This window comes from Lissotriton vulgaris, chromosome 8 (assembly GCF_964263255.1).
Source record: "Lissotriton vulgaris chromosome 8, aLisVul1.2, whole genome shotgun sequence".
Classification (NCBI taxonomy): Eukaryota; Metazoa; Chordata; class Amphibia; order Caudata; family Salamandridae; genus Lissotriton; species Lissotriton vulgaris.
Genome location: NC_141696.1, coordinates 538,257,509 through 538,279,595, shown reverse-complemented (window position 1 = coordinate 538,279,595; position 22,087 = coordinate 538,257,509). Strand labels below are relative to the sequence as shown.

Genomic DNA, 22,087 nt, shown 5'->3' with positions numbered 1-22,087 from the left:
TGACCCAGGGACCGGCAGGCCCAGGGGTTCTATAAACTAGTATCCCTGAAAAAGTGAAGTGTGGAGTTAGTCAGCTTAAACATCGCAGCTTTGCAGTCCGTGACATGTTAGTCATCAAACTTGCAGCTATATCCATTTTTATAAATTATGGCAAACCCCCACCTCTTTTATCCTCCCTATCCTTCCTGTCTCTAACATAGTTAGGCGGCAGAGCGGTGGCTATATCCGGCCCAGAGCTATTGCTTAACCATGTCTCTGTAAGGAAAACGGTGTCCGGTTGTTTGTCCATTATCAAATCAAAAACGTCAGCCTGATGTTTAGAGAGTGAGTGACAGTTAATATTGAAAAAGAAGAATTCCTTAATAGGTGGTGAGTTATATTCCGATTGCGAGTTAATGAGTTGTTTAATGGGAGTAGATGATGTTGGAGCATTAGATAACTCGCATAATCCTAAGTGCACTGTTAATTTACAACTGTTTATTTCTCAAGATTGAGGAACGTGCAACCAAACTGGGTTAATGAGGTAATCCAACAGTTGTTTTGCATGGGACTCACGTCTGAGCATACCCATCCCACTCGGGGTGACAAATGCAAAAAAACAAAGTTGATGGACAGCATGCAGAACAATGTCATACATTCACCCTAGTACAGAGATCTGGGCCTAAATCCATCGTTTTTTGCTCAGACGTGAGTCCCATGCTCTCCACACCACTGGAGTCAAGCTATCCTGGCTGAAGACGGCTGATAGCCAGAAACCGGTCCTAGGATGCTTGATTCCGGTCCAGAAAAGACATGGCTTGACAGTTCGGGCTGGACTGTTCCCTTGAGGCACAGGGTCAAGGCTGATTTGCATTTGGCCATGTCTGAACTGGGGTGCTGTGGAGTGCAAAAAAAACGATGGATTTAGGCCCAGATCTCTGTACTGGGGTGAACGTATGACATTCTGCATTCTGTCCATCAACTGTTGTTTTGCAGTCTTCCGATTTAGGGTATGGATCACAATCATTTCGGTTTTACCCTAAATGCCACCAAGATTGTGCAGAATAGTCAAATCTGCATCCTGTCTGTCCAAGTACCAAACGTCAGAGGATTGTGACGCTTGCGCTGGATTCCTGCCAGACTCCAGGTCAGAGAAAAATGGAGTAGGGACACTATGCCATGGCCAAGGTGCAGAAATGTACCACAGGAGAAAGGAGGCATACGGCGATGAGGATTCAGACGCCAGAGCAATGGACATTGAGAAGGGAGGGAACTGAAGAAACAGTTGTAGAAAGATGAAAACATACAGTAGGGGCAATAGGGGACTGAGCCGAAAGGGTCGGACTGCAAAATCAAAAAATCTTCTCAATCTTTAAAGACGGCAGCTGCCCAACAGAAGCCCAAAATGCCCCTTAGACCTAAACAGACTCCTTCCGAACTGTCCTTCACTCCAAGAGGAGATCAAGAAAACAGGATAAGTCTGCCCACAAGGGGAACACTTCCATGCCAAAAAGAAGGCACTGGTGGTTGATGCAGAGGAAGAGACCTGTGGACCCGTACCACCTGGGCCAAGGTCATTGAGGCAGTGTTGGCAAGTGGGAGTGCTGGTTCTTTATATCTGACAGGCTGCTGTGCAGGTGTCTGTGCATATGTTAACACAACAATACTGCTTGGATAGGATGTCTGATGGGAGGGATATTTTTCCCACTCAGTCCTACAAGACTTTCTAATCAGAGTCCACTCCTCAGATGCTCAACTTTAGGGATGGTAGTGATGTAGTATCTAGTCTAAAAGTGAGGTATCTGCGGTTAGAAGTATTCATCAGAAGACAAGTTACTTACCTTCAGTAACACTCTTTCTGATGTTTACTGTATATAACAGCAGGTTCCTCACTGCCCTCCAACCTCCACCTGTTGTGGAGTGGACTCTTGAACATTATAATTAGATCCCAAGTAAGATTTGTCACACTGTCACTTCTAATTTGTTTGAAGTGCCCCACGTCTGAGAGTGCCAGGAGAGAAAAGACATGAACTTACCCACACAAAATTAGCAAATCTGTTACTCAGTCACTTCCGGGCCTGTATGAAGTCTCTGTGAAGCAGTGTAGTTGCAACCACCTGCCCAGGGCGCATAACTGAAAACATCCCTGGTTTCAGTCTGGCAACTTCGAATGTTCTAAAGGTGTGGAATCTGTTAGTGTCTCAATCAGAAAGTGTTATTCAGGTCAGTTAATTGTTATCCTATTTGATCAAAATCGTTCATGGTGAGTGTCCGCTTTCTATTCTGAAAAACATCTTCATTAGCTGATGCCATATGATGGACAATCTTTTACCTTTTAATTGTTCTCTATCATGGGAATGGCCAGTTGTTGATAAATGGGTCTCTAACCCCACTTAATCTAACAAATTCATCAAATATAACTGTTATCTCTGGTTGTTCGACTTTAGAGCATTGATGCTACAAGACTATTTTTAATGGCGTTATAGTTCAGTTTTCAGAAGGAGCATTGGCAACTCACTGAAATGTTAAACGATTATAAGGTTATCCAAAGAGTCGCTCATTCCACACTTGTATCACATTTTATGCATGTAGTAAATGTAAAGACAAAATAGTGTAACAGTTTTTTTTCACAATCCCCAGTCTTTTTCTTTTGATCTTGAGGTGGTCATTGCTTATTGGTTAGTATGCATGATGAATATTGTCATTTACCACTTGAGGTCTTAGGATGTCAGGACTAGTGCACTTTGATTAGATAAGTCTCCTCCATTTGGGTATTTGTCTTTTCATGTAAAGCAAAGTTAAGTCGGCATCTACATTAGAGATTGGTAGTGAGATAGAAATGCAGCTACTGAATGACATGAAAAATGGAACACTGAGTATTAATTACTTTTTAGAGCAGCGTTTCTTACCAAAGTTTAGCCTTCTCCAAGTGATGTACCTAACAGGTCTCCTACTAACCTATTTAATGGTACTAAATTAACTGACCTAGGCAAATTGAAAGCCTTAGTTTGCCTAGCTCCGATTTAAACCAGTGATCTGAAATCACTGTATCAGGAGCAAGAATTTAACTTACAGGGAAGGGCTATTTTGTCAGTCTTAGTATCAGTTTTCGGGTAAATTGGGTTTAAGTCACTGGCAGATTTAAGGCCCGCTGGAGATCTAATCTGTACATGTGTCTTGCAGGAGAACTGAAAAGATCTTGTTAAATGCCTCGTATAACAATGTACTTCAACTGTACCAAAGTTCAGGGACCTGTGCCTCAGTACTGTTTGCGTGCCATGAAGATTTTCATTTGTTATGCGAGAAGTACCTGCTCTACCCTCAGGCTGCACCAGACCCTACTGGTGATTGATATTTATGATTAAGGCTCCCTGTTTTCCGTTTTTACTGATTTTTACAGATAAATACAGACAGAAAACATGTGTTTTTTTGTCTGTATTTATCTTTAAATGTGGATAAAAAAGGAAATTTGGGTGCTTTTAGTAATTCTGAACACTGTTTGCCATGACTGCCAGGCCAATAGATGTGTGGATTGATAGATAAGGGGTTCAAAAAGGAAAGGAATTTTAGTTAAGAAGCTTTAACAGCACTAGATATGCCCAAGGTTGATACTGAAATTCACATATTTTCATATAATGAACTGATTTATCTTCAGCTCTGAAACCTGGAAGACATTCAAGCATGAGCGCATATTTATTGGTTAAATAAATGTGGAAATATACTAATATCAGCTTAATTTTTCCACGAAACCCAAAATAAATATGGATAAATACAGACGGGAATGGCAAAAAAATAAATACCATAAAACCGGGAGCCCTATTTATGATCATTGGCCAACAGTAGCTAGGAACACTACTATTCAGGATGGGTTGGCATCACTAGACTGTTATTTATTTATTTGGTAATTCAACTGGATTTGTTACATTTTATGCAAGGGCAACAGGGCCCATAAAATTCACTGAAGTAAAGCAAGTTGATAATACGCGGTCAATGATCAACATGGAATGCAGAATAAATAGTCTCCTAGTATTAAGAATACCACTGTAACTTATGTACTGCTGTAATTTATAGTGCAAAAAGCAATATGGCCTCGGACAATATCCATGATAAAGCACCATGCAGTTGCAAAGTGATTAAGTGAATATATACGAATAAATAATTTGAAGAAAGAAAAGGGGGAATAGCACATTTTGAAAATGCTTTAAAAGGATACAAGGAAATAAAACAAATTCACATTTGATTACACCTGGTATTGAGCATCTAAGAAAGCAGTAAGTGCAACATTTTTATGGGCGCTAATGTGGTTCTGATTTCAATGGGGATTATATTGAGATCTAATTTACCGGTTATAGGGTTTTTGACACAAGTGTTGTGAGATCCAATTAGTGATTCAGTATTCATGCTTCGTACAAAATTAGGCCAAGCCCAACAAGTGTGAATGGATAGGCATGCAGCTGATCTTCATTCTGAAAGGATTATCCGTGTGTCTAGCATTAGCATAGGCCTTGCAGAATTAGGTTTAGTAACTTGGTTATCATAACTTAATTTTTCTTCTGTAAAAGTCTACATTTTACAGGCTGTTTATTTTATAATTTAGTGTTAAGATCGGGCAATTATCTGATTTAATACTTTTATTATATCAAAGTGACGCATGTTTTTTTTTTTTTTTTGTAACAGCCTTTCTTGAACATTACGGCATGTTGCACGTTATAAATGCATTCAGAACTGTAGCATCCAATACATTAACCAAAAAGGTTGACCTCGTTACATACGTTGCATCAGTGTGCCTCCCGGTCCGCTGCGGCTGAGAAGAGTGAAGGTAGAGTGATAGTGTGGCGAAGAGGGGATTTACTAAGCTCTAGAGAAAGTCCTGTTCAGGGTCAGTCACCGCAATCATTGGGGTGGGGGCTGTCTGTTTGCTCGTCAGGGTCTTCCAGTCGTTGAAGATAAGAGATAAGGGGGCCCCATATATCAGGAGGTTTATTCACCGCAGGCACGAAGTCCCACAATTCCCCCAGGAGCGATTGACAATGAGCGGCGTTGACAAGCCAATTTCTTAATAGTGGCATTGGTCTGTAGCCCTAATGAATGGTGACCCGGCGTCTGGCTAGTATGATCAGCATGGCGGTTAGGATCTGAGACGCTTTGACATGGCCCAAAAGGCACAGTAGGGGGTAGTGGACAATATGCTCAGAGGTGATACTGCTAACTGTAGAGCACACCTCCACCCAAAACCTGGAGACTTTGTGGCATAGCCATTTCAGGTGCACGAAGTCGGCACCAGGGGATGAGCAGCACGCACATCCGTCGCTATCTAGCAGCCCTATCTTAAAGGAGAGAGGCAGGTGTACGGTATAGCTGGTGTAGGTACATAAAGTGAATGAGCCTCAGTAATTTGGGGAGAGCCGCTTGGTTTGGCTGCAGCAGTATTGCCTTTCGCCGGGGGACACGCCATTGTCTAAATCAGTGTTCCACGCATCATGGGCGTGCTCCCTGTTCCTTTGAGAGGCTGCCATCGTTAACGCATACATCCTTGTTACTAGCCTGCGTGGGGAAGTGGAGGAGTGAACATATTCAAGTGCAGCACAAGGTGAGGGGCGAGCGGGAAAGTCTGATTACTTTTTTTACATGTGGCCCTGATTTTGTAGTATAACAAGTGGTGCGGCAGTCTCGGGAACAGACAAGTTATTATCGGGGTAAAGATCCGAGTTGATGCAGATGACCAGGTCGGCGGCCTGGCGGGCCATGCCTGCAGTCTGCACCGGGGGGGAAAGAGGGGTTGTTAACAAGTGACATTGAGGGCGCATAGAGTTCATAAGCGCAGGTGAACCTACTAATTCAGTCCCAGGCCCAGCACTCACTCCACCGTGTCGACCTCACCGCAGTGGATCTTGTGTGGCAAGTACAGCGCTGTATGCAGTGGCCAGGGTAGTCTATTTCGACCGCTACGTGAGGCTGGAAGGGCGTCTAGTGCATCCGGAAGTTAGGAACACAATGCGTATAGCCGAAAGTCTGGTGCCCCCATCCCGCTGCTGGCGAGCGGCAGTGTCAGGATCTCATAAGTGATGCGAGGCTGGCGTCCAGCCCAGATTAGAGTAATGATGGCAGAGCACAACTTTTTAAAGAATTGTGATGAGTGGAATGGGGATGTTTAAGAAGAGGTATAAACATTTCAGTAGCACAATCATCTTCACAATTGTGGTGCGCCCGGCAAGCGTGAGGGGGAGTTTATGCCAAGACTGTATTTTGGATTCAAACCAGTCCATGATTTTAATGAACGGATAGTCGGTAAGGAACGGCTTCGTAACGTCCATGAGGGGAAAAAGGACTGACTTGCTCCAGTTTACCTGGATCCCAGAGGGGAAGCCAAAACGAATCACCGGTCATGAGGCATAAGGTCTCAAGTGGGTTACGGATGTAGATTGTGACATTGTCTGCATAGATGGAGGTCACCAGGGCACTAGATGAGAAACAGATACCCCGATCAGTGTGGTGCTGACGCAGGCGCACCACAAGAGGCTCCATTGCGATGCCAAATTACATAGGGTAAAGGGGGGCATCTCTGCCTAGTGCCCCTAGTGGTTAGTATGGGGTCGGTGACTTTCCCATCAATCTTGATGCGCACTGTTGGGAGTTGAATCTTTCGAACAAAGCCCGGGCTAAAACCTAATCTAGGGAGGAGATAAAATAGAAAGTGCCCCTCAAGGGTATCAAAGGCCTTGGTGGCGTCCAGGTGGGCGGCCACTGCGAGCAATTTGATGGATGAAAAAAATGTGCGCAGATTGTGCGAGGTGGCATGGCCGGGGATAAACCCTGATTGATATTGGTGGGCAATTAACATCAGAAGGGGGAAAAGGCGGTTGGCAAGCAGTTTTGCATAAATTTTGTTAGTATTAATTAACGATAAGGGGGGCTATGAGTCGCAGCACTTTAGGGGTTTGTCTGGCTTGAGGAGGCGAGAGATTTGCAAACGGAAGGGGGAAGTGTACCGGATTCTAGGGATTTGTTATACATTTCTGCCCAATGGGGAACTAGAAGAGGTGCATATTCTTTATAGAACGCAGGGGTCATCAGTTTGAGCTGGGGGTTTTCTCGCCCTGGAGACTGGCTATAACCTTGGTTATCTCTTTGGGGGTGAATGGCTCATCCAGATATTCGTGGTGCCCGTTCCCAAGCCATAAAACTCAATTGAATCAAAGTAATGATCTAGGACTTCCCTGGACATGGTTATGCCAGCTGTGTAAAGTTGGCTGTAAAAAGCAGTGATCCTGGTAATGTCCGGGGAGGTGGTTTTGCCAGCAACCTCATCGCTTAGAGCAGAAATGTAGGAGACGTGTGGTTGTCGCAAAAGGCTTGCTAAAGTCTTGCTATGTCGATCGCCCTCACCGTTGCGGCCGGCATATGCCTCCCTGCAGAGGAAATCAACTTCTCTGTCAGCCTCCTTGTGGAACTGCGTAAGCTTAGTGCGGATGGAGGCTACCATGGCAGTATCTGGATGTTGAGGGAGTTGCTGATCTAGTGCTTTAATGTTCCTCTCCAGGCCTCCCAGAGCGTTGAGGAAGACTCTACGGAGCCAGTGTTATGCTCAAAATAACATGTAATGGCCCCACGGATCTCTTTGCGAAAAGCAGAGTCTCGAAGTGACTATGGAGGCAGGCGCCTTGAGAACATGCTGCGGAGGGTGTGCAAGAATTGCAGACTCACCTGGCCATGGTCCGAAAGTGTGCGAGCCAAGTGGTCCGCAGTGGCGGACCAGGAGACCACATCGTGAGTAGTAAGCCACAAATCAATGTGGCACCAGGTGCCGCGCGAGCCAGAGGACCAGGTGCCTTTGCGCGTCTCAGGGTGTTTATGGCGCCAGATGTCTAAAAGAGAGTTGTCTGTAGTTATGGAGTAAAGTGTGGGTGTAGCCTGAGGGTGTAAAATATGGTTCTCCGAGCGGTCAAGGGCCACTGTGGGTGCCATATTGAAGTTGCCGCCCTAGATGATAGGGGGTTCCCAAAGAGGAGATTATATATGCCAGACATTGGTGAAGCTGTGTTTTCAACATTGGGGCTGTATATTGCGGCAAGTATCAGTGGTTGGTTATAGACGGTACCAGCTAGGATCACGTATCGTCCGTCTGCGTCAATGAATGAATGGGTGCCACGCCAGGGTAGACCCTTTCGGAAGAGGATAGCTATGCCGTGTGTTTAGAGAAAAAAGCGGCGTAGGAATCCCCTCAGTGCCGGGAGCGCAATCTAAGTGAGGTTGCAGAGAGGAGGTGCATCTCCTGAAGGAAGCAAACGTCCACATTGTGCCTGGTGAGGTATGCATGCATGAATGAGACGCGCTTGCTGGCCATCTTTCAGGCCTCTAATGGTCCAAGTTATAAAGGTGGTGTTAGCCATGCAGCAGTGAGGTAGGAATGCTGTTACAGCGACCGAGGGGCCATCGCAAAGAGTCAGCGTCCATCGGATGAAGACAGAGTGAGGTGGATGCAAGCAGTAACATGCTAAGAACAGTGCAAAAAAAACCCACAGATGAACAATTTCCCAAGAACCAGGTGCCGAAGGCAGAGCCCTGCACTCAAAACCCAGCCCCTCCCACTCCAACCACCCAATTAGGTTGAGCATCAGAATCATCCTCACCCAGGGGACACAAACTTGGAAGTGGAAATCCAGAGGTGGGAATTACCCCTTCAGGGTGCGTGGGCCCAACCAATTACCCCTTGCCAGGTAGGCAAGGTGGCAGAACGTTGCAGATCTCAGAGGAAGGCAGGTAGGAAGTTGCCCAGGTGGTTTATCTCCCCCATCTCTCGGGCCCAGCAGCGGATAGAATAGCGATTGCGATAATTCAACAGGCGAGCAATGATAGGGCACACCCGGGCCCCGGTAGGGGGACTTGGGCCAGGAGATCTGTGGGCTGATTTAATAATGAAGTGCTGGGAAAGGGCGGAGCCAAAGATCTCAATCAGCAGGGTCTCCAGATAATCTTCCATCGTTCCAGTTGCAGTGAATTCTGTCAAGCCAACAAGGCGAATATTATTGCAGCGGGAGTGCGCCTCCAAGTCATTTTCGGCGCGTATTACCTCAAGAATTTTGTCCATCTTAAGGAAGTTCTTCATGCCCCCAGCTCCAGCCTCCTCCGCGACATAGTCCCTAGATTTGAGCTGAGCAACACGGATGTCATGAGACCACTCTTTGTTTGACCTGGTCCAGGCGTGATGTGAGATGAACAATTTTAGTGTCAATCGATTTCAGGCTTGACTGCACCTCTAGAAGAATGGCTCGGAGGCTGTCCTCTCACTCCGTGGGAAGGTCGATCTGAGTAGATTGCTCTCCATCTTCGGGAGGTTGGGGGGGGTCACCGCTCCTTCCGGCCCCCCATCCCGCAAAGTTAATCTTGGGCTGTCGCATGTCTGTTTTTTCCATGCTGAGCTGGGGGCGAGACAAAGAGAAGAGGCTGCCATGGATGTTGACACATGGTCTGCCAAGGCCCAGAGCTGAAGGGCAGGCCAAGATAGTTGCGGGTCCAGAGAATGCAGTGCGTCTGCTCTAGGCAGGGTTGACATGGGACGCAAATGGATTTGGGGGTGATAGGCTGGCAGGAGAACTGCAAAGAACACTCTTTGCTGTCCTACCGTCGATGTGGAACTACTGCTGGTTACCATACCTTTTCTAAGACTACTAAGAGTAAGCACAGCGAAAACAGTGTGAGCAATACAACTATCTAACAGACAGGGAATCCTGACTTTGTATGGGTTCTGTCCTCTTGAACACTTCTCGTCAGAACAAAGAAATTACCTTTAATATGCTGTTTTTGAGGACATTTACCATGATGTATTGATTTATGATGACCATTTTACATTGAGGCACTGAAGAAGTCTCATTGTAGAGACGAAACGCGTTGGCTGGCTAAGAAGGAAATCCATTTGTGTTCTTGAATTTTTCTTGTGTTGAAATACTATAATAAAGAACCTGAACAAGAAACTCTGCAAGAATTTGGACCTTTTTTTCACAAGATTGTGCATCTTTATATGTACTGTGGACATTTGAGACTATAAAGACAATACTTTCTGGATGGGTGCTGATTTCTTATTATACATTGCAATTTTTGGGCTTTGCCCTTGAAGGAACAAACGGGGTTGTGTTCCTTGGAATCACAAGCACAATCAATTTGAATTACAAGCCACAGGTGAAAGCAGGTGCAATTTGTTTTACCTCAACCCTTGTTGTCTTTTTACATAAACACTGGTGAGGAGTCCAGCAACGCTATCAGACCAAGCCATGAGATCACAGGTCACCTGAGATGGCCTTGCCAAGGCGGAGCGCTGGGGCAAGCCCGGGACCGTGGGCGACCAGCACAGGGACTGAAGCGGAGAAGGTGGGAAAGGGCAGCTCCAGGGACCAGCCATCCAGGACAGACCAGCCAAGGCTGCAGTCAGGTGTACGAATCAGGATTGCCTCCACGCAAGACAAGATGGCCACTGACGTAGTTGGTGTCCAGTCACCAAATGAAACTGCAGCCAGACAGAACGGGTCACCATCTGGGCAGGAACACAGTCCTGGAGTTGGCAGGTGGGAGCCCAGGGTGCGTCAGCCCTCACCTGTAGCGTGCGGCGATCCAAGTCGGCATCCTCCGCGGGTGGGCACCGCGTCCTCAGCGCCCGAGCAGGTCTGGAGGAGCAGCAGGGCCTCGGCAGAGACACAGATGAGGCCCCTACATGTCGTTGGTAGTGGCCCTGGCAGGAGGAGGCAGGGTGCCGGGGACGCATCGCTGTTAAGTCCAGAAGCCACAATATCTGGAGCAATGGCTGCAGCAGTCAGCCAGCCTAAGCAGCCCTCCACAGGCAGTCTGCTCGCTGCTGCAGGCCGGGCCGGCCCCCAGGTCAGTGAAGGACCACCCCTCGTATCCACGGTGCCTATATCAGCGACTGGTTGGGGGGTGGGAGGAAGGCAGATCGCAGCTGCACAGGCAAGCAGGCCACAAAAAGAGAAGGCGGCGCCGGGACAGGGAGGGGAGCCACCAGGAGTGTCCCTGGACAGCAACAGCCAGGAGTACCTCGTGAAGCAGGCCTAGAGAGCGGATCTCCAGAGCGGGCTCGGGCAGCACACCGGGACAAAAAGATGGCACCGCAGTAAGTTCTTTTTTTGGTCCCCAAGGGCTGTAGGAGCGTTTAATGATGCCTGCAGTGATGGTGGGAGACTAGAGTCCTCCCTCGAAAGGCGGATGATGACTGATATATTGGGCTCAGCCGGCAGAGCTTGCTAGTGCACAGCCATCTTGCCGCTGGTGAGACCACGCCCCCAAAAAGTGACGCATACTTACATATATTCAAGAGTGCATTGAGTTGATCTGGTAAGGAAAGCGCAAAAATGGTATTTATTTTGTACTTTTAACTTGCATTTCGATTAATTGGAAGAGTGGCTACAATGTGCTAAGGATGCATCCAATATTTTCAATTGTTACTGATGAAAGAGAATTGATGTCTACCATGGCAAATTGGGAACACTGGTCAAAAGCCATAAAAACCCCAATCTAATGAAGTTCTGTGATTGTAAAGGGTGGTGCTTGTTAACCTCTTCGAGGCTCATAACGAGCTGAGCTAGTCATGAGCCACGGCGCTCCGGTGCTCATGACGAGCTCTGCTCGTCATGAGCCGTGGAACGCTCGCATGTGGGGATAATTCCCCTGCTGTGCTGAGCGTTCTACGGGAACGGGTGTGGCCTCGACGAGCTGAGCTCGTCATGAGAACAGGAGCACCGTGCCTCATGACGAGCTCAGCTCGTCATGAGCATGGGGGCGCTGTGCGCGCCCCCTCCCTCCCAGCACAGCGAGGGGATTAACTCCCGCAGCGAAAGGGTTAAAAAATTAACAATTGTGATTCACCCACCCCCTCCAATCCTGTAATTAATTTTGAGGGGCAGGCTTTCAGTAAGTTTTGCACTTTGGAAAAAGTAACTATCATTGGCCAAACGGCCCCATCAACGCCGGGGATGCCTGGTTTCACCCTGGGGGTGCCCAATAGGGACCATCTCACAGGGAAAGCCAGGATGGGTTCCCCAGCGTTATACAGCGCCAGGAAACCTACGGGTAGCAGTGCGCTTTACAAGCTCAAATACATTTACATTTACATTGTATTGCGCCAAATCCTGCATGTCTCTGGATTATTAGATCCCTAGATGTTGGATATACAATGCTTGCCAAACGAAGACCGATATCCCCTATTATGTTTGATTGATATCTTTAGTTTTATGCCATAACCTCAGATTTCTTTCTAGTGTGTTCTCAGAGACCACTAAATATTATTCAATAATATGCAGTAGAGCAGGTATGGATTTATTGAGGTCCGTGGTAAAGGCAACACCAGAGATCTCTTGTATCTCTTGATTAAGAAATTGAGAGGCGCCACTTTGTGAATTCCTGAGTCAAAAGAAATAGAGGGTCTGTGAATTATTCCTTATCATACAAAGGTAATGTTCTGTACTTAGAAGGAATAGAATGTTTGACAAAGAGGATCCCTTTTCTTTTTCTGTCTTGATAACTTTCAGAGATCTGTCGACCCAGATTTTGGCAATTGGTTACTGAATTATCTTATGACAACCAGAATGTGTTAGTCAAGTGTAAATTTCTGTAGCGCTGATCTAACAAAGATCCAAGAGCCTCCTGTCAAAGGCGTCATCTGTGTCTAGCATGACGGAAATCCCTGCTCAATCTGCATTCTTAGCAGTTCATATAATGTGACAGAGCGTACAGGTATTGTTGCAGGCAGCATGCCTTATAGGATACCGGACTGACAAGGGTGCATGACTGATTGTATGACTGATTCCTATCCCATCGTCGGGACCTTTGCATAGATTTTACAGTCTGATGATTTTGAGAAGTTAGACTGTAGTTTATTTTGTTCGCTTTTGGTCCTTGCACTCTAATGGGAGGACATTGATGGTGGTCTTCTGCCAACCCTTACATTTAATCAATAACTGCATAAGGTTGAAAGGGGACCCAGGAGAACAATTTTAGAATTAAAACAAGTCTTTAATTTGTATTGCCTATGTATTTCAGCACCCTCAAACTGACTGTTTAGTAGTATTTAATAGTCCCCGGTCCTTTTTGGATGTCAGGAGATTGTTTTAATAAAATACAGGTCACAAATCTCCTCTGAAACTGACACTTTTGGGAAGAAATAATGTGAAAAGCTATTCATAGGTTAGTGAAGATTGACCCCTCCACTGATTTTATGGTTTTGACTAATTGTGGTGTATGTCTTCCATTTCTATTGTAGTTTTCATTTATTAGTTTTGTAGTTCTTCTGCTGTGTTAGATAGTTCTTCTGCTGTGTTAGATTGTTTGCTATGCAATATGGAATTCTGCTATTGTATTCTAGTGATCCAGGTTCTAGTTCAGTGAAGCGGTTGGAGCTGAACTGAAGAGATGCCTGGACACTAGCACCAGTGGGTCTATATATTACTTTAAGAATAAAACTATTTTAATCCTTTATTTGCCTCCATCCGCTCTTTACACTAATGGTTTGTTCTTTTTAAGTTTCATGTATTACGCAAGACCTCGGACACTCCTGTTTAACTCGCAGATCATCTCCTCTTTCTCGTTTTTCACCCAAGTATGGTCCCCTCAGCTAATCATTTTATTATAGTCCTATTTTAAACATCTATGTTCCTAAACGTTCTCTAAATATTTAATGTGAATGTCTTAAATGTTTCATTTCTTTTCTCAGGATAAGATAGTCTCTCAATCTTTTTTTTTTTTTTTCTTTCTTGGTCAATATACTAAAAGTTGCAGAGTGGGTTCCCCCAATTTAATCTCCCTGGTTTTTTTTTTGACTGCCCAGTTTTTGGACCGATGGTGCAATACCCCAGCTTCCCCCTTTTAAGATCAGGCTGCTGCTGAGCAACCAAGGATTGGGCTTCTGGCCATTGTGCACTTGGGCACACGTGATACTACCACTTTGTGCTTTCCATTATCTGCGCACAGCTAGTCTGTCGCAGAAAGGGACCTGTCAAGAATTAATACTGAAGTGGGTAGGCCTTATAATGCGAGTGACATTAGGTGTAATGGGGTAACCATGTAACCCTCAGAACCTGGGAGGGTAATTAAACAAAAAACAATGGTTCTGTTGGGAACACACTTTAATTGAAAACAGTACTAAATACATAAAAGTAACCATATATCCCATGAACGATATATCTGAACAGCGGACACTGACCACAGTAGGAAAGGAGGTAAATCTTTAGTATTCAACCTTTTATAGATTTAAATCCAAAATGCATTAGGCATGCTGTCCAATACAAACACATGGACTGCGAATACATAAAGTGAGGGAGTCGTGACTGAGTGTTACACGTGATTGAGCATATATACATTGGATAAAAATAATACGGACGGATATATACAAAGAACGTCGACGTTTCGACCCTAGGTAGGATGTGCTGTTGGACCAGTCGGTTTGAACCAACAGGGGAAGGGCTCAGTTCTCGCAATGCTCGGGGACGTCAATACACTTTTGGTCCTCTTCTCCTCTGGCTGGGACAGCCCGGGTGCTGAGGTGGCCATGGGTTTTCATGACTGGAGACACTTGCAGTAAAGGCGGCCTACACAAAAAGGCTGCAGACCACGTGAGGAAGTCCACTTTTGGCAAATCCAAGATGGGCTTTGTCTCTGGAGGGTTTGGGGACCACGCTGGCACTGTTGGTCCACTACAACTCTGGCTAGGAGGCACGGGTGCAGTTGTTCTTTTCTGTGTCTGATTTTGTATGTCCGGAGGCCTCACAGGTCTTCTGAGGTGCCTCCAGGATCCTGAAGAGCAGCTTAATACTCCACACGAGTTCCTGGGTTTTGGGTGCAGGGCTGGCAGTCCTCCCTGGCTTTTGGAGATACAGCAGCTTCTAGGATGTGTAGTCTTTGGAACAATTGTCCGGGACAGCAGGCATGCCGGCAGGATTTGCTCCATGTCAGTCGCTGGTCCTCTGCTCTTGCGGCTTATCAGTGTCCTCCTCCTTTAGGTCGTCTGGATCTGATTTCCTTGTGCAAGGGTCCCCCAATGGGCTCCTTGCCCCCGAGATCACTGCGCCCACTATATGACCACTTCCTGTAGGAAGCCATTTCCCAGAGTTCCTTATTCTGCCATCAAGATGGCAGACTTTTAATTTTCGTATCCACATCAGGTAACTCACCTTAGGGGTGGAACTAGCCTGAGGGTGAGCACCCCTCTCTACCTACTAAAACTACTAATTTTCCCACCTGTCCAGGTGCCAAGCGGGCCCTGGTCGAGGATTGGAGGGGGAGGGGTGAGGGGCTGGCAACCCTTGACCTCTGGGAGAAGCCAGATTTGCATACCAAAGGTGATGGGCTCTTTGAAGCTCCCTGCCTTGGAATACTTATTTACAGGTCATCCTGCTGGAAGGGGTGTAAAACAACCTCTGTCTGAGGAGGCTTTGTTCTTGATCTCCTGAGAGCGTGGAATCTCACCCCTGTGGATCAAACTTGTCTGTGTTTGCAGGCTAGTCAGAATTATTCAGTCAGCACACTAGTTTTTGTTAGGTTTTCAGGGATACCTCTAAAGTTCCTTCTGGGTGCATGTATTAATAAATCCATCACTGAAATAATTGTGGATTCATTAATACAAGATGTTTAATACCGAACATTTTTTATTTCAGTGAAGCCATAATGTAGCTGGGGAGCTAGTTTTTTACCAATATCCAACACGTGTACTTAAAATGGCTTCCCTGGGCACTTGCACTGGCAGTAATTGAACTGCCCATCATTGGGGCGTATTTGTTCATACAGATATGTCCACATAAATAGTATAGTGCACCCTGCCTGAATTAGGGGTAGGGTCCCTTAGAGTGGCTAGATGTATTGCTGCAGCCCTGAGGGACTCCCTTTAGTACCTGGAGGTACCATTTGCTAGGGACTTATAGAGGTGCCAATGGCACTTCCAATTGGGGGCACAATTGTACAGGTTTAGGAAAGAGATGTGGCACTGGAGACCTGGATAGCAGGAACCCAGTGCACTTTGTTAAAATTACATTAAATACGAGGCAAAAAGTAGAGTGACCATGTCAAAAAGGGGCACTTTCCCATACCCTAAATACTGTGAAGGACCGTTGGGGAAGGGGTGCAGTGATGTGGCGCTCTAAAGTTGGCCCGGGGTGCCTGGTTCCTAGAACTTTCCACCCCCACTTAGAAACACCTGCACATGGGAGAGACATTCACTTGATCTGGGAGCAACAACTGTGAAATGATGCCGAGATGAAAGGAGAAGCCACCTGATATCAGTGCAAGGATGGGCTGACTGACTTTGACTCCTACTGACCCCCAGGACTAGAATGCGTCTTTCAATGGCTAGTGGTGCTGTCCTGCATATCCCCCCTGAGTAATGGGCAAATGTCCCTACTGGGGTACCCTCTATCGGGCCATGAGACTTCTGTGAAAGTCTCTTGCAGCTGTGTGAACCCATTAGAAAGGTTGCCACTGACTTCACTGATATAGGTGGCTGGAGAGGGGCTGCTCAAGACACACCCCCAATCAAGAGAGAGCACAAGGTGCCCAGGAAGAGAATAGCTCAGCGGCATGGAGCCATAAAACCAAGCTCCTACACAAAAGAGCTCCTTTGGGAGGCCAGGAACCCTAATGAAAATGCCCATGGTAGTAAAATGAGCCAAGAACATATGCCTCCTGTTCCCTTGGGAGAACCTTACAGAGAACAAAGGGCATACCCATTTTGCCGCATCTCTGAAGTATTTCCGTGAGAAGGGCCAAGCCCTGAGAGGTCGGCACAGCCTTGACAATGACATTTTGATGTGGAGTGGGGTGTTTCTGGGGCTCGCTCTCTGAACTGCTCCTGGCCTTGGGAACCTTACCTCCTGGGGCATGCCTGTTCAGCACTAAAGCTTTCTTATATTTAGAAAGGGTGTGCTCTTTACAAACACACCCACTTCAAGCACACACATTATGTGCGCACTGCACTACACTTCAACCTTCATATTGTTCTTCACGCATGCAAACATACACACAGCATATGCTGGCCCTGCGCACGCACTGCACTACATCTCTCATGTAAAGCATTCCTATCAGGCCTACACATACCCAGTACATGTACTAGCAACACATGTGCTGCTCTATCCTTGTACGGTACCCTTCCCAGGCCAACATTCAACCAACACAGTCACTGCTCATCCACTATGCAGTACTTTACATCTACCTTATGTAGGCCAAGGGTGAGGTAAGCACACAGCAGCAGAATATTTGCAAATAGTGAGTGAGCCTGTAGGCCTCAATCCAGTGACCGGGTAAAAAGGTACTGTTCACTACTACTCATCACTACACTGTATTCTTCCACCACCGATCTTGTGCTACTTGGCTCCTGGCCAAGGCGGATGCCTTCCATCACTGAGACTGTCTCACAGACTGCGGTCTAACAAGACCGCGAGACAGGCCTATATCATTGCTCACCCGCCTGATCCGTGTTTACCTATGACAAAAAAATCATCATTTGGGATCCAGACGACAGTACATTTGAGTTCTTAGGGCAGAGGTATGCATCTTTACCATGCAGGGAACTTTTCTGTCCCAACAGCCATTTTAAAAATTAAAATGGAAACAGTTTTCTTAGTTTGGAGTAATATTTTTTACTGTTTCTTAATTTAAAAGTTTTGGTGTTGCTAAATGTTGTACAAATGTTTTCTCCTAAGTTGAGCCTGACTGAATGGTACCAGGCTCCCAAGGGTTGAGCTAAGTATTAATTTATTGACTCCTAACTGGACCTTATAGTAAATTGTGGCATCATTACTTGGAGTCATCACAACCCTATCAACTAATTATCCAGTTTCCTACACTTTTCTTTTCAAAAGGAAAAGCACTGACTGGACAAAGATTTGAGTGCTGTTACGATCCAACAAGCTGAGGTTACTAGCCCACACTATCTCTTCTTATTAGGCCTCGGACTGCTCTGCTTCGCTATCCTGAGTGTATCAAGTGCTACAATGGGATACTTTGTTCCCAGCAAAAAGACAATTGCAAACGTATTACTTGTGAAGAACTCTCATCTTGATTAAATCAAAAAATTATCAACCTGTGGATTTGACTGAGCTATGTCCCATCTCCCATGTTATTAAAAAGATGTTTGAACATCGAAGATGTTTGAACATGGAAGCTATGTTGTATGTCACAAATACGATACTCTAGGCCCTTGTCGTACAGCATCACACCTACAGATGGCAAGGTAGGCACTTAACTAACCTCTATGCTAGTTTGAGTAGGGGGCAGGGGGGAAGTAACATCTAGGACACTTTGTGTACTAAGTATCTTGACCTCATTGTTTTGGGAATGTGTGGGGTGACCACAGCTTTTCTTCTCTCACGACCTGAAAACCTTCTTAAATTAAATCTGGTCCGCTAACTAGGTAGGGTGTGGAGTGCTAATTATGTTGGTATGACATTAAGTTAATTAATAAGATTCCATATGATTATTTCATAGTATAATTATACATGTTTTGAGTAATTTGTAAAGATCTTCTAAAATAATTAGGAAATCTACTGGATTCCTAAATATTGGCTGTTTGCTGTTCAGCTGCAGAAGCTTGGGTAGTCCCGTGAACGTTGAAGTTGCCATGTGCAGGGGGGAAGGAATCAAATCTCTGTAGAAGTGAATGCATATTTATTTGTTTTTTTCCTTTTAACAGGTGCTGGGCCAGATGGAGTAGAAGAAATTAAGCGACATTCGTTTTTCTCCACGATAGATTGGAATGTAAGAAGATCCAAATAGATTTTTTTAGATTGTGATTAACATGTACTTCGTTAAAACAGGATTACACTATGTTATTTAAATGCTTTTATTGTGCTTTTTTCTAGAAATTATACAGAAGAGAAATTCAACCACCCTTTAAACCCGCAACTGGTGGACCCGAGGACACTTTTTATTTTGATCCAGAGTTCACTGCAAAAACCCCAAAAGGTATGAAAGCACAATTCACGTGTAAAATTGACCTTTTTAGTTTTGGGTAGAGCTGCACTATGTGGAGAACTGTTGCTGCACTTTGTGGTACAGCAACCTTTTACTGCGTTAAATCACGAAGTATTGGTGCAGAAATAGGGTTTTTTATTTGCTAGTTTGTGTGAAAACAAAAAAGCTCTTCTTATAGGAACTCAAACATAACTATACCTACAATGGTGATTTGCATTGCCAGTGCAACGTATCACATATTCCTGTCTCCCAGTGCATTCAGTCCTTGCTATAATGTTTTCTTATTGGACAGCATAAGTAGAGATACATTAGCTCTTACAGAAAGCCTAGCCGTCCAGTTCAGATGCCTTTTCAGCAGCTCTGGCCCTGCTTCTTCCATGCATTCTAGCTTCTGTCATCTTAGTCCTTCATTATTTGCTGAATACAACCGATGCCATTGTGAAGAACAGCACCAGGCAGATAGGTAATTAAATAATTGCAACCTTGAGTAGCACAGCTAACAGTTAATGTCTAGGCTCAACTAACTCAAATTTTATAAGTTAACATTTGAAATACTGTACATAGAAATTCTAGAATGTAGTGGAACAGACTGTAGATAACCAAATACGGATGTTCAGTTATAAAGTACAGAAAACAAAACCATAACATAGGACCTACATAAAACTATTTACAAAGTAAAAGTACTTAAAACTATTTACAGAATATACACATGTTTCAGAACAAGAATTAACCTGGTAATAAAGATACAGATTAGTGTAAACTTGTCACATGTATTGTGTACTTAGTAAAAAATCATTACAAATGCAATGTCAATGCACAATAAAATGAATTTTAAAAGATAGGCAAATGCTTTATAACAAATGATGTGGATGGACTCTGGATGTGCCCTTCCTCAGTACCTAAAAACAAATTAGTCTACGCTCTAATTGCGGGAAATGTGCATGGGAGCACAAACAGCGCTGAGCCTGTTGAGCACACATTGAAACCTTGATGAAGCATCGATAATTGTGTAGAGCTAAACTTGGATTCATTGCCGGACCTATTGCTGTATCTTTTGATTCGCAGTCACCATTAATCTGTTGCTGTTAAATGTGTTTAGGTTGTGTGGCTTTCATGAATTTTTTCCAGTACTACCGTGAGCTGTTCGCTTTTACAATTAATACATTTTAAGAGGCCTCTTCGCATGTTCTTGGGCAATGTCTGTGAACAGGCGATCTTGAATAGGTTATTAGTTCATGAATCAATGCTGGGAAAAGGCTTAAGACATGGAGCAATGGATTTAATATTCTCCAATATGCATTTATCTGGCACTGCTTTGTTTTTACAGCTTTTGCATGTAGTCTCAATTAAACAATGTTGATTGTTTTTCTTACAGCGTTAGTGAATTAGGTTTGGCTACTGGTTTCAGAGTCGGAACCTACTACACTGAACACTGTCCCTCTACCAATAGTGCAAGAGACCCCTGCAAAAAATGTACTTTGAAAGAGATTGATAGGCCCATTGTCCAAATTGTCTCCATCCCCCAATTCCTACAGGTCATTGTTCGAAGCTGAGGTCCAACTATCACATGTGTCCCTGTATGCTTATAGCTCTTCTCATAAAATGACGTGTTCAGGCCTTCATAGCTGTAGAAACATATGCTATGCATACTCCTGGCATCAAATGTTGGGCTCAGATGTGTACAACTTGTTTTTAGGTCTCGTCTGGGTCAGCGCATGTGCTGGTCTAGCGAGACATTTAGTGAGAGGGGTCTTTAGAAATGCGACCACAAGCTTTTTCTTGTGGCCTAAAGCTTGCTGTTAGGCATGCGGGCATGCGCACAACCGCCATCTGGCTTTCCTTGCGATCAGGTGCCATCTGGCATTCCTCTCGCTTGCTCTCCAGACCAGCGCATGCCCCTCCCCCACGACAGAGCATTCAAATCCCTGCCATCCCTTTAACCTTCCATCTATCTACAGTAAATAAAATACCATTGAGCGGGGTAAATGTCGGTGTACTACGTGAACACCTTGTAGTAAATTGCACTTCACAGCAGGCGCCGATTATGAGATCTCTAACGTCACTTCTGCAAGCTAGGTCATAACTGTTTTTTGCTCCGCGCGTTGGTGTCTCAGACTTTCCAGAATTGCTCATTCAGTTGAGCTTGGTTTACACGTCTGTTTGATGTTTAATCAGCGCTGACACACCTTCTCCCGGCGCTCAGAAATGTGCAGTTTAATTCCTAACTAATTGGTGCTTTCTCAAGTTATTTTGTCTTCTCGCCTAAGCAGTAGCCTTCTCTTTTTGTACTGGTTCCACCTAAGGGGTGTTGGCTTTCATTGGAAGGGGCTTTTTTCTCCCGCTTATATCTCAGAGCTGAGGTTTTTTTTAACTTTAAATTCTTATTTAGGGCCTTGTACTTTTCTTTCTCGGGGCATGATGCTTTCTGTTAGGGCTTTTCTTCTTGGGGAAAGGGGCTTTGCTTTTGTGGTTGTCCTTTTGACTTCTCTTTCTGTGGCTCATATTTTGTTTGTTTTTGGTACCCATGGGCGTTACTTTCGGCCATTATTTCTGGAGCCCATTGCTTTTCTTTTAATCTTTGCTCGGCTGTGTCAGAAGGTTTTGTTTCCTGGGGGTGGGTGACCGTTTCTTTTTGAGCCCCGTGCTCCCATGATCCCTCGCCCAGCTTTTGTTTTTTTATTATAGTGCTCTGAAATTCTTGTTTGTTTTTTGCCCGGTATGGTATCCTTGGGGCCCAGTGTCTTATTTCAGTGGGTCCCCTCACTATTGTTTCTTGGACCCGAGGTTTGTGTGTTTGTCGACTCCTGCTTGCTGCTCTTGGTTTACCCTAGCAGGCAAGTGACTCACGTTCGTGCCTACTGATGCCTGTTGCTTTGTTTTGTTTGTGTTGGAGCTCGGATGTCCTGTCTTTACATGTTTACGCAATGAAAGAGAGCACGTTATTAACTGGAACCGCCATCTCTCTCTTAAAGCATCTCCAACGCATTTTTAATTTAACAAAATAGATGTCTGAATGTGTACTAAGTGCACTGTGAATAGATCTTGCCAGTTATTTTTCTTTTGCATTTGGGGTCTTGCCTTTTTGGGTTTTCTTTATAAGCTCAAGATTGAAGATTTGAGAATGCCAGGGAAAAATATAATGCAAAAA

At 45.0% G+C, this 22,087-nt stretch overlaps 1 protein-coding gene across 4 annotated transcripts in view; it reads left to right on the top strand.

The window, feature by feature from the left end:
* Positions 1–22,087, top strand: part of RPS6KA3 (ribosomal protein S6 kinase A3) — a 796,620-nt gene that overhangs the window by 443,604 nt on the left and 330,929 nt on the right. For all 4 annotated transcript variants that reach the window (XM_086934351.1, XM_086934352.1, XM_086934353.1 and 1 more), the window contains 2 exons: positions 18,659–18,723; positions 18,828–18,930. In XM_086934351.1, coding sequence (XP_086790477.1) covers positions 18,659–18,723; positions 18,828–18,930 — 168 coding nt within the window. The remainder of the gene's footprint in view (positions 1–18,658; positions 18,724–18,827; positions 18,931–22,087) is intronic.